This window comes from Pteronotus mesoamericanus, unplaced genomic scaffold (assembly GCF_021234165.1).
Source record: "Pteronotus mesoamericanus isolate MK-2021 breed Mesoamerican mustached bat unplaced genomic scaffold, CSHL_Meso_final scaffold_705, whole genome shotgun sequence".
NCBI classification, from domain to species: Eukaryota; Metazoa; Chordata; class Mammalia; order Chiroptera; family Mormoopidae; genus Pteronotus; species Pteronotus mesoamericanus.
Genome location: NW_026555326.1, coordinates 13,327,249 through 13,339,531, shown reverse-complemented (window position 1 = coordinate 13,339,531; position 12,283 = coordinate 13,327,249). Strand labels below are relative to the sequence as shown.

The 12,283-nt window shown below is 49.0% G+C and overlaps 1 protein-coding gene across 4 annotated transcripts; it reads left to right on the top strand.

Moving 5' to 3' along the window:
- Positions 1-3,788: 3,788 nt before the first annotated feature.
- Positions 3,789-8,726, top strand: HAPLN2 (hyaluronan and proteoglycan link protein 2). Of its 4 annotated transcripts, none has more exons than XM_054563012.1 (8): positions 3,789-3,895; positions 3,983-4,205; positions 4,547-4,605; positions 6,424-6,535; positions 6,758-7,111; positions 7,304-7,420; positions 7,540-7,722; positions 8,104-8,726. In XM_054563012.1, exons 4-8 carry the CDS (start codon positions 6,448-6,450, stop codon positions 8,382-8,384), a joined length of 1,023 nt encoding a protein of 340 aa, XP_054418987.1. In that variant the 5' UTR covers positions 3,789-3,895; positions 3,983-4,205; positions 4,547-4,605; positions 6,424-6,447; the 3' UTR covers positions 8,385-8,726. The 4 variants fall into 4 exon arrangements, with proteins under 4 accessions (XP_054418987.1, XP_054418985.1, XP_054418986.1 ...); XM_054563010.1 differs by having other exon boundaries at positions 4,544-4,605; XM_054563011.1 differs by lacking the exon at positions 3,983-4,205 and having other exon boundaries at positions 3,801-3,895.
- The last annotated feature ends 3,557 nt before the right edge of the window (positions 8,727-12,283 follow it).

The following is a 12,283-nucleotide window of genomic DNA, read 5'->3' as shown; positions in this document are numbered from 1 at the left end:
TGCAGGTGTAGTTGAACAAAAATACAGTTTCAATAGTCCACTTGAATATAGCAGTGAACTGATTGTACAAACAAAATGATAGGTGACATGGTTATTAACAAGTAAAATATAATAGTTAGCCCTGGCCAGGTAGCTCAGTTGGTTAGAGCATTGTCCTGATATGCCAAGACTGCAGGTTTGATCCCCAAAGAGGGTGCATACAAGAATCAACCAATGAATGTGTAAATAAGTGGAACAACAAATTGATGTTTCTTTCTTTCTCTCTCTCCCTTCTTCTCTGTCTCTCTAAAATCAGTAAATAAGAAGAAAATTTAAAAATATATATAATTGTTCAATGGTAGTAACCATGAAAAGAGCTTCTAGACATTTGTATGGTTCTCTGTACTTTCATCTTTCCACTTTACCCTCATCTATCTCTGAGACAGACAGAACAGCCATCATCCCACTAGACCAAACACTTGATAAAGTCAGAAACCACATAAGGTCATTTAATCCTGCCCCTTACACGGTTCACTGCACATAGGAGCCTTTCAGGAAAGGACTTCTGAGAAGCACTGGCCTGACGCCCACCCCACACAAGGCCCTCAGAATAGAGATGGGTGTTGAACCTGAATGCTTGCCAGGTTGAGATGACAACACGATGTCCCCATTCCATTCCTTCAGGAACTTTCAGAGCCAGGAAGAAGCTGACCATACAGCCGGCCAAGTCCTTCCCTCTGGATATCTTCTTGTCCGGTTTCTAGGTTCTGATCAGTACTGATTCAAGGTCCACTTCTTGAGAGCCCCAAATAAAGGGGCTGGAGTGATGAGTAGGCTCCACATGGCCTCTGAGGCCCAGTGGTGACACCCTCATACTCTCCCTAGAGAGGGAAATACAGAGAGTAAGAGGGAGAGACCTCTGACCCTCTTCCACTTTTTGCCTCTTCTTCCTCCGCTCCTTCCTTCCTCCTTCCTTCCTTATCCCCTCTTCTCTACTGCTCTCTTGGACTTTCAGGGACACCCCACCAGATACCCTCACTGTATAGAAGGGCCCCCCCTGTTCTTAGAGGGTGTGGCTAGTGCAAGAATGAGTGGGTCCAATGAGTCTTATCTCTTTCCCAGCTTATCCTCTCCAACTCTAGCCTTGTTTCAATTTGAACCAACCATAGAACAATGAACATAATTCATTGTGTGCTTTTCACTTGGTAGAATGAGTTCCATCACCCTCACACCAGCCAGTTCTGTTGGGCAGATGTGGTGCCTGTTTGATAATTAGAGAGGCGGGAGCTCCAGGAGTTTGGTGTTGAGTCTCATGTGAAGTTAGCATCTGGCTAGAACAGGATTCCTGATTCATGGTCCATTGTTCCTCCCATAGCCCGTGTGGCCTCATGCCCCATGCCTCAGGGTGGCAGCCCCCCAAAGGGCATGGACCTCATCTCCCACTTCTCTCTCACCATTGGATCTACCCACAGGACGAAGGCTGTTCAGGGTGCAGGGAGGCCTCCTGAGTCAAAAGTATGTCTTTCCTGAAGGTTGATTCCCTGGTCTACCCCCTACATTGCCCTGTAGTGCAGCTGGGATCCAGCTCCACAGATGCCTGAGCCTGGGCCTGAGGGAAGAGCATGGCCTGGGGGATCCCAGGGAGGAGGAGAAAGGCGAGAGCCAGCTGAGGTGGAGCGTGAAGCTGTCCTGCAGGCGGCACCTCCAGAGAACTCTGCTGCAGGGACTTAGGGAGGCGCTGAGGCAGCTATGTGTGTATAAAGTCACACACAGTTCCTCCCTGCTCTTCCCTCTAAAGTGCCACTTTGCCAACTCTTCCAGTCCTTTATGTGACAATGGCAGTAGTAAACTGGGATCGCACCATCACCAGGGGTCAAGAAAATTAGTCAAATGTACCTGGAGGGTGTAAGCTGAGCCTGAGGTATTAGGGAGAGAGGTGTCAGGATTCCATGCTTGTTCAAGATCATTCCACCTCACCCTGGTCAGTAGGTAGCAGGAGTGGCAAAAGCCTCTCTTTAAAAGATGCTATTTCAGTGAAAAGGTGCCAACTCAAGCCTGAGCGATCTTATTTGACTCCCATTTTGCAGTGTCTTGGGGAAAACTGAGAATGAAAGTGACCTTGAGAAAACTACAAGCAGCTTGGCTATTCACTATGTGTATTCCTGCTCTGTTCCTTTCTCATTCTATTCTCAAAAGCTTTTGTTGTTGTCGTTATTTTTGGGGGTGTTTCTTTTCTTTTCTTTTCTTTTTTGCATCTACCAAATAATTCTAGGTTTTTCTCCAAGCCAAACTCAACCATTTATGGATTTACAGTTCAGAACCACAGTTCAGAAGTGATCTGGGAAGAAAAGAGCGGCGGGTGAGGCAGGAGCCTGGGAACAGTGGCGGTGACCAGTGAGGCAGTGACTGGCCGAGGAGCCTTTATATTCTCCCCTCTCTGCGGGAGGCTCTTTGTTTGAGTTGGGTGGAAGCCAATCAGATGCGCTGGATCGGTGTGTCCTGGCCCAAGAGACAGGGGGCTATTTGTCTTCTCTGTTTGTCCTTTTCTCTGGGAGGAGGGAAGGGCTTAGAAACAGGGATGGACCAGGCAGGGAAAAGACAGTCAAGTTCCTTAAGAGCCCATTGGGCGAGCTCCTGGTACCATATCTGGCCCCAGAGAAAACTCTGTAGCTTGACCAGCTTGGAGAGTGGAGGAGAAAAGTGGAAGAGGAGTCACTGAAAAAGGCAGCAATTTCTAGGTTTGACTCAACAAATGCCTTCTGCATGGTCTTGGGCAAGTCCCCTTCCCTTCCATCTCCTCTATGTCTGGCAACAGAGGAGGCGAAGCATCCTGAGGTCCTCTTTAGTTCTGAAAGTGGATGATTCTAAAAACACAAAACTACCGGTGTGTGCTTGCTCAGTGGAGATAAAAGAAGGCTAAGAGGCAATATGAGGCTCAGAACGTTTCTAAATGGATAGTTATGGAGGGAGTCCTCCCCCTGCATTGAGAGCAAACGAAAAAGAAATGTGCTTGCTTATTCTGGGTGTTGAAAAGGTTCTATATCTTGATGGGGGAGGTTACATGGTATGTACACCCTTCAAAATTTAGTAAGCTGTATATTTTGTTGCCTGTAATTTATACCTCAATAGAAAGCTTTTAAAAATCAATTTGAACTCCAAAAGGAGCTTAGATTTCAGAGAGAACTTCCTGACAAGAGGGATATAGAGAAATGAATTTTTACCCAGGGAAGTTAGCGATCTCCCTTCTCTTGAGAACTTTAAGATTATCCACCTGTGCTGAAGGAGGAGGTGGGGATCTAGGGAAAAAATATAACCTCTCTTGGAGAGCTTCCTATAATCCTTCCATCCTCTGAAATTCCCAGGTCCCTTCGTAGGGACAGAAAAATCCTCCTTGCTGTCTAATTTCTATCTCCCCTACTGCCATTCTAACCACTCTCTCTGCCCCCTATGGAGCCCAGCCTCCCACAGAACCTCTTTAAAGCTTTGTAGCTGACCGTATTGAGGGGGATCCCATTTCAACCTTCTCACAGACCATTCTCTTGCCCTCATCCTGTTCTGTTCTCCTTGGGGATGTCAGTTCCTGTTCTAAGCCCACGCTGACCCAGGCCCTTTTTCCGGTGATGTGTGCCAGCCAGTCCTGCATCCCACATCCCCAGCTGTTGACATTTTGTTGCCATTACCCGCAGAATAAAGAAAGGGGCCCTGTTGTTCAACAATGGGGGAAAGATGAGGACAATGGGAAATTGTGCTTCTGATGGGGTGGGGACAGAGAAGGAAAGGACAGACAGATGGACAGACGGGGGTATGGACAGAAGGGGTCAGGTTTCTTGAAGCCGCTGCAGGTCCCGAGAGGCTGGTTCCCACCTTGAGAGCTTCTTCCCAAAGGCGATGCGCACCCAGGCACCGGAGGGCAGAGGTGAGGACTTCGTTGGGAAGGAAGGAGGGGAGGGGTGCCCCATTCCCTCACTGTTCTTCTGGGTTTTCTAAGTTCTGGCCTATTAAGGAGTCAGAGCCCAGATAAGCAAGATCGTTGGCCCAGGAGCTCAGCCTACAGATGAGGCCCATATGGAAAAATGGAGGCATCTGAAGCTTGACAGCTATGGATCTTTGGCCCTCATCCCCATACCCATTGGTCCAACATCCTCATATCTACCAATCAAGCAACCCTTCTCTGGTCCAAGAGCATCTAGATGAAATGAGGCACTTCACTGTCTGCACTCTTCCAGGTGATCATCCCTGGTTGCTTCCTTTATTCCATACCCTAGTGGGTCCCTACCCACTATCCCCAAGCCCAGCATCTTCCCCTGGGCCTAGGACAGTGAGCACTGCAGATATAGTGCCTGGTCACAAGGCTGGACATGGGTCACTTAGCCTAGCTTTAATAGAGTAATGGGTAGGGGAGTTCTTGGCACCCTGGCTTCTTCTGAGAGCTCATGGAAGAAGCTTTTCCTCAAAGGTGCACAAGGAGTGATTGCACTGACCAGGTGCCTAGGTCCAGAGCTCTAAGTTATCTGGACCTCCCAGTGGCCCGTGCAACTCCTTCACCTGGAACCTCTTCCTCCAGCAGGACAAAGAGCTGCCAGTCACTGCTCCCTCCATCTCTGTGAAGAGACCATCTTCTAACAGGTAGGCACTGGAGGTGTGGGCCTCTCTCATTCTCTGTAGGGGTATGAAGAAGCTGTGTGTGCGCTTGCTCTAAAATACAAAATGCAGATCAGTGATACAGAGCAGTGACTAGGAATTTAAGCCTCAGTCAGATTTGGATTTAAATCCCAGAAAGTTCCTCCTACAAGCTGTTTGATCTCACTGAAGTTACTAAAATATATGCACCTTTGAGCATATGAGATTCATAGTCGTTCCTACCTGGCAGAATTGCTGAGAGGAATACATATAAAAGTATGCATGTAAAGTGCTTAGAGCTATTCCAGGCACATTAAACTGAAGAACTGGTTAATGCTACTAGCTCCCTCAGTCAGCCTCGGCTCCCACTGTCACTCTGCTTACCAGGTTCTCCTGTACAGGAGAAGTGGTTCTCTCACTCGTCCCTGCCCCAGATTCTTTCCTTTTGGCCACTGGGAAGTCCTTTCTGTGCCTAACCCCCATTTCTCCTTCTGCAACGTTGCCTTTGGCCCTCGTTTGCAGGAAGATGGAGCTCAGCTCCTTAGCTTTCTGACCCCTCCTCAGTGTTTTGTCCTCTCCCCATGTCCCAGCTTTCCTTCGCAGGAGGTCGTTAATATGAGCTCATTCATTAACACACACCCATGTTAACTTAGTCCCTACTGCCTGCCAGAAATTATGCTGGAAGATGCAGAAATGAGCTAATGTATACATAGTACTTACTACACATCAGGCATTATTTTAAGCAGTTTACATATATTATTTTCATCAAATCCTCACAACTACTCAATAAGGGAAGTGTGTATTATTATCCATATTTTACTGATAAGGACATTGAGGCAGAGAAAGATTATTACATAGATTGTTCAAATCATGCAGTTAGAAAGAGGAGGAGTCAGATTTTTAAAATGAATAAAACTAGGTTAAGGGGTTGTCAGTGTTAAAAAATGGCCAAGTAAAGAAAAATAGATACAATAAAGAGGGGGAAAATAACTATTGAAATAGACAATTATGTTTTAAATCTTTTTTATAACTATGATGTTATACCTTACTGGAAAACTATAATTACTGGAAACCTTAACTACATAGGCTTATGTATTACTTTCAAAATCACATTGTTGATTTAGCTGCTAATAAAAGTACTTCTAAGGAAAAAAAAGAAGTCCCCAGTCCAGTGCGGTAGGGGAACCAAACAAGTGGATCACAGTGCACCACAGTGTGGTAAACTGGGGGGAGGGGAAAAGGCTTCCCAGAGGAGATGAGGCCCAAACGGATGCCTGTGGGGGGGTGAGAGAGAATTTGGACTTGTTTGGAGCCAGAAGTCCAACATGTGTGGAGCAGAGTGAAGAGGGCATAGGTGGTGCAGAGAATGACTGGACTGCAGAGGCTTAGAAGCTGTGGTTAGGCAACTGGGCTTTACTCTCTGGGCAACAGGGAGCCACTCTTTTAAGGTGAGTGACCAGATGATATTTACTCTGGCTTCAGATGGGAATGAGTGTTGGGAGGCAGTGAAGACTGGAGTTGGCAATCCAGACGGCAAGACTTGGAAACTGGCAATTGAGAGGGTGATAGGTAGAGAACCTGCTGACTGAAGGGATGGGAGAGAGAAAGGGATGGGCAGGGGTGGGGGTATGGTTGCTAGCGACCCCCTCCCCCTATCACCTTTGTTTTGCCACCAACATAAGCCTCTTTTTCTGCCTCAATGGCTTCCGGCTGGACAGTCCTCACTAAGGAATCCCTGATGGGAGTTCACCTCCCAGCTCTGCTTTTCCTGCCCCGCCCCCATTCCCTTAATCCTAAAGAATGGTCCACCCTTTTTGCCCTTAGACCCAGCTGGGCTGACTCCCCATCATGCAAGGCTGGCTCCATCTCCCCACACTCTGTCTCTTCTTTTTCCCTTGGACCTTCACCATCTTCCACAAAGCCCTGGGGGACCCAGGTAAGACCTCAGTCCTGCCCAGAATCTGGGGAACAGTGGGGGGAAGGTTCCAGGTGTGGGGAAAGACAAAAGGGCAGCTGTTGGAAGTGCCCAGGGAGTGAGAGTCATTGCTGAGTGGGCCAATGGAGTAGAGGACAGGGCAGCCTGGGGAACAGAGTCTAGATGGGCACTTGGGGCAGTGGGGGTCTGGGGGTTCCTGCCACTGTGGCCCCCTCTGCTCAGCATCTCACGGGAGCCCCCAATACCTCCTGCCCCCCATCCACGAGGTCATTCACTCTCGTCGTGGCGCCACAACCACGCTGCCCTGCATCCTGGGCACCCTGCCTCCCAGCTACAAGGTGCGCTGGAGCAAAGTGGAGCCAGGGGAGCTCCGGGAAACGCTGATCCTTATCACGAACGGACTGCATGCCCGGGGCTACGGGGCCCTGGGGAGTCGAGCCAGGATGAGGACGGGTCATCAGCTAGACGCTTCCCTGGTCATTGCGGGCGTGCGCCTGGAGGACGAGGGCCGGTATCGCTGTGAGCTCATCAACGGCATCGAGGACGAGAGCGTGGCACTGACCCTGCGCTTGGAGGGTGAGGCCCTTTGGTTCCAGCCCCCTCCCCTCTTGCGGTGACGGGGGCGGGGGGAGGGGTGCTTGTTCTGGTCTCCTCCGCTCCTTCCTGCGGTCTTCTCCAGCCACCCAGCCCTCTCTGCTAGGCTGCGCCGCCTTTTCTTCCCCCTCCCGCGTCTTCCGGCCCTCCCCAGACTGTCCGCCCCCTCTCCAGGTGTGGTGTTTCCGTACCAGCCCAGCCGAGGCCGGTACCAGTTCAATTACTACGAGGCAAAGCAGGCGTGCGAGGAGCAGGACGGACGCCTGGCCACCTACGCCCAGCTGTACCAGGGTGAGTGGTCCCCGGGCACCGCCTAGGCCCCCTCCAGGCTGCACTGGGGGTCTCAGCAGAGGGGCCCTCCGGGTCTGGCTCCTGCCTGTGACGCCTCTAATCCCCCCGTCTCCCGCCAGCGTGGACCGAGGGGCTGGACTGGTGTAACGCGGGCTGGCTGCTCGAGGGCTCCGTGCGTTACCCTGTGCTTACGGCGCGCGCCCCGTGCGGCGGCCGCGGTCGGCCAGGGATCCGCAGCTACGGGCCCCGCGACCGGAAGCGCGACCGCTACGACGCCTTCTGTTTCACCTCCGCGCTGGCAGGTGAGGGGCCAGGCGACCTCTGTGGCGCCGGGGGATGGGGTCTGAGGGGCTGCGAAGGAAGTGCGGCTGGGCTAAGGCCTGGAGCTGGGGCCGGGTCTGGAGAATCGGGGCGGGGGGTGGGGAGTAGAACGCATGAGTCTGGAGATCCCCGCAGGCTTCGACGTTTCCTCGAGGCCTGGGGCCTGTGCCGCTCAGCCCAGCCGCTCCGGCCCGCCTCCCGCAACTCCGCCAGCACTCCTCCCTGGGAACTCCCACCCAGCCTGGCCAGGGTCCTCCGCAGCCTATCCCTGGACTCTGCGCCCTGGGAGCCTGAATCTTCGCCGCACCCCTCTCCATCCCCGTCCTGCTCTCGGCCACTCAGTGACCCTCTCCGATCCCCAGGCCAAGTGTTCTTCGTGCCCGGGCGGCTGACGCTGCCTGAAGCCCACGCGGCGTGCCGGCGGCGCGGGGCCATCGTGGCCAAGGTCGGGCACCTCTATGCCGCCTGGAAGTTCTCGGGGCTGGACCAGTGCGACGGCGGCTGGCTGGCGGATGGCAGCGTGCGCTTCCCCATCACCGTGCCGCGGCCGCGCTGCGGGGGCCTTCCTGATCCCGGAGTGCGTAGCTTCGGCTTCCCCCAGCCCCAGCAGGCCAGCTACGGGACCTACTGCTATTCCGAATAGGGCCCACAACACCGCCTCCAGCGCGCGCAACAAAGCCTGGGAGTCGTGGCGGGGCAGGGGGTTCTCTTGCCGCCTCTTTCCCTCAAGCTCACAAGCTCCCCTCCCTCCAGATGAGGAGCAGCCCCTCCTAATCCGCCTTCCCAGCCGAAGGTTGCGGGCCCGTAGATCCGGGCTGGCCGCGGTCGGGAGGGGAGGTACTGGGGACCCGGGTGGCGGTGTGCAGCTACGACCCTCGGATCTGCGGATCAGGCTCCGTGGCGTTTTGCGTGCCCCCAGAAGACGACTCAGCCACTGCTAGGGGGCAGGAGGGGCTCCCAGGGGACGTTAACTGACCTCTGTGTATAGCAATAAAATAATGAGAAGTTTTTGTGTTGGGCGAAGTGTAAGCGCGGCGCGGCGTCCGGGGTAAGGGGAATGAATTCGGACCCAGAGTGCTGACTGTACCTAGGAAGGGCTACTGCCGCTTAGGGGTAAGCCTTCAGGAAAGGGGATGGCGAGGAGAGAGCACCGACAGCCCTAAGGAGAGTTGGAAACAACGTGAGCTACCCGGCCGGACACAGACGCGGAGATCGCACGGTGTTGAGCCAAACACCACTAGGGGGCGCCAAAAAAGCACCTAAGATTCAAATCTGCCAGAGCGCTCCAACCCCCAGGCCTACCCCCTGGGCACCACAGAACAGTACAAGAGGGACCTAAAAATATTTCAAAATGTGTTTGTATCCTGCCAGTCTCCCAGAAGAGTTTGCAGAACTACTATTAAAGGAAGGAAAGTTATACCGTTGTCACAACTAACGGGAAATTAACCCAATGGAAGGAGAAGGCAGCAAACACCGTACCAGCACGGTCGCGCAGGGTTGATACTAGCGGTGATTGCATATTTGGTTTAGTATTCACCACCACCATGGCCCCCCAAAAAAAGGGGCAACTGAATCAGGAGCACGCTTAACATCTAGCTAAAGGAAATATGCCAATAACTCAACATACAAACTTGAATGTCAATTCGTTTTTCATATATATTATTATTATTTTTATTTTATTTTTTTTACTGTTTAAGCAATCTAACTGCACCACAAAAGCCTGGTCTAGAGACTAGTAATGACTAGGGCAAAAAGTATGAACCTTCTAATAGGGCTTGATGTATGTAAAATTGTTTTCCAAGAGGGTTCCTGCTATTACTGTTAAAGAGAATTAATCTGATAAGACTTTATACAATATGAGGGACAGAGAATGATTAAATGAACAGCACCTTCAATAACCCTCAGCCAGCCCTAGCTGGTGTGGCTCAGAGGATTGGGTGCCTGCCTGGGAACCAAAGGGTAGCTGGTTCGATTCCCAGTATAGGGCACATGCCTGGATTGCAGTCCAGGTCCCCAGCAGGCCGCGTGCGATATGTAACCACATACTGATGTTTCTCTTCCTCTCTTTCTCCCTCTCTAAAAATAAATAAGTAAGATCTTTTGAGAAAAGAAAAAGAAATAACCTTAAGATAGCAAATGAAATATTTGTGCCAGTTCCTAAGCTTTGGTTTTCTGGTCTTGGTCAATGGATAATATCTGCCTCCCATGTTTGTAATGCGCAGTATTGAGACAAAGCATGTACTGGGTAGTATGTGCCTGCTACATATAGGAGGCATGTAGTAAGTGATACCTATAATAATCAATGATTGTTATTATAACAATAATAGGACAATAATAATTATTATTCAGGTTCTTATTAGATAGCTCGTAGGATTGGTTGCCATAGCGCTTCTCAGTTTTCTAAGTTCTGGCCCATTCTGGAGTCAAGAGCCTAGAAAGCCAAGATCCTTGGTCCAGCAGCTCAGCCTGCGGGCAGACATGGATTTTCTTTAGTTTGATGCCTTCAGACTTTGTCAAGAGACTGGATAAGAAATTATCATGGGAGGAGCTTCCCATTTGCTGCAAAACTTTTGTCGCTTTACCCGTAATAACACGTGTCGCTTTATCCGTAATAACAGCCCTTGGCAGTGTGGCTCAGTTGGTTTGAGGATTGGCCCATATACCAAAAGCCTGAGGGCTTGATTCACTGGGGGCCAGTGAAGGCACATGTGTAGGTTATGCATTCAATCCCTGATCAATTTCAAATACACAAAAAATCGAATAGTGGAATGAACCACTTCATCATCCAGACTGACCGTTTCAAATTTCTGCCCTTCTTATTTTATCTATCCCTATGCTAATGTTTGTTTTGGCTGGAGTATTTTAAAGCAAATCCCAGACAATGTATCATTGCACCTATAATACTCAGTATGTATTGCTAACATATAGTGACTTTAAAAATAACCGTAATTCCATTATCAATCACATTCTCCCAAAAAAATTAAATTGGTGTTATCTATTACTTAGTTAATGATAAATTTCCCCTGAATATCTAAAACATATCATTTTATAGTTGATTTGCTCAAACCAGGATCTAGCTAAGATCTATATATTGCACTTTATTTTTTGGTCATTTTTTTATTTTTAAATATGTTATTTACTTCTTTTTAGAGAGGGGAAGAGAGGGAGAGAAACATCAATGTGTGGTTGCATTTTGTTGCTCCTGCTGGGGACCTGGCCTGCAACCCAGGCATGTGCCCTACACTGGGAATCAGACCGGTGACCATTTGATTCTCAGGCTGGTGCTCAATCCACTGAACCACGCCATATAGGGCTCTTGGTTAATTTTTTAAAGTACCTTTGAAGCAATGGTATTTATTACTCCATTTTGTCTGTGTCACTTCGTTTGTTTGTTTAAGAAACTGGGTCATTTTCCTGTCAAGTTTTCCACATTCTGAATTTGGCTTAGTGTATCCTTGTAGTGTCATTTAAGGATACTTAATGACACTGTAAGTAATTCTGTCTCCTGTAATTATATTTAGAAGCTTGATTTAATTTGCATTCACTTTTTGTCCTCAGGAATATTTCATAAGTTATACCATATTCTTCCTCTTTCATCACATCAGGAGGCATAGGGTATCTTGCTGCTATACTCAAATAGTGATGCTAAGTTTGATTAGTAAATTCAGGTAGTCTGATTCATTCATTATAAAGTTTCTTATTGTTACTTCCCTGTGGCTGTTGTAACAAATTAACACAAACTTGGTGGCCTAAGATAAGAGAAGTTTATTCTTTTTACAGTTCTAGAGGCCAGAAGTCTTCTTGCTTATTTTATCTTGTAGTAGCTGGTAACAAATCACTCCAGTCTCTTCCTGTGTGTCAGGTTGTCTCCTCCTCTTCTTGTGCCTTTGTCTTCTCCTCTCTGTCTCTCGTAAGGACACTTGTCGTTGAAGTTACCCCACCTGGCTAATCCAGTGTAATCTCATCTCAAATCCATTAATCGAATTTAGGGATGAATTCATGTAGTGAATTACATCCACAAAGACCTTTTTTCTAAACACGTTAACATTTACAGGTTTCAGGGATTTGAATGTGGACATATCTTTTTGTGGCCACCATTCAACTCACTACACCCATTAACTTTTCATGCAATGGTTACTGCTCATCATTGCCTAGAGTTATGATTTCATTAGGAGTGCCAAATGGAAATTTTTTTGGTCATTCCTCCTTCATTTATTAGCTGCGGTTTGTAATCTATAAAGAAAAAAATTTCCTCATCAACTATTTTGTTACCCTGACATAGAATTCATTCAGGAAATGTAGACTTAATGCTTGGTTCGCTTCCGTTTTTCTTAGATTGGTGCTATGGACTATATTTTGTGCTCCCTCCACCCCAAATTCATATGTTAAAACCTGGATCCCCAGTACCATGGCATATGTAGATGGAGCCTTTGGGAGGTAATTAAGCCCTGAAGGTGGAGCCCTCATGGTGAGCCTGAGTGACCTTATAAGAAGAAACGAGGGAGAGCTCGCTTCTTCTCTCTGTTCTCTGTCAGGTGAGAA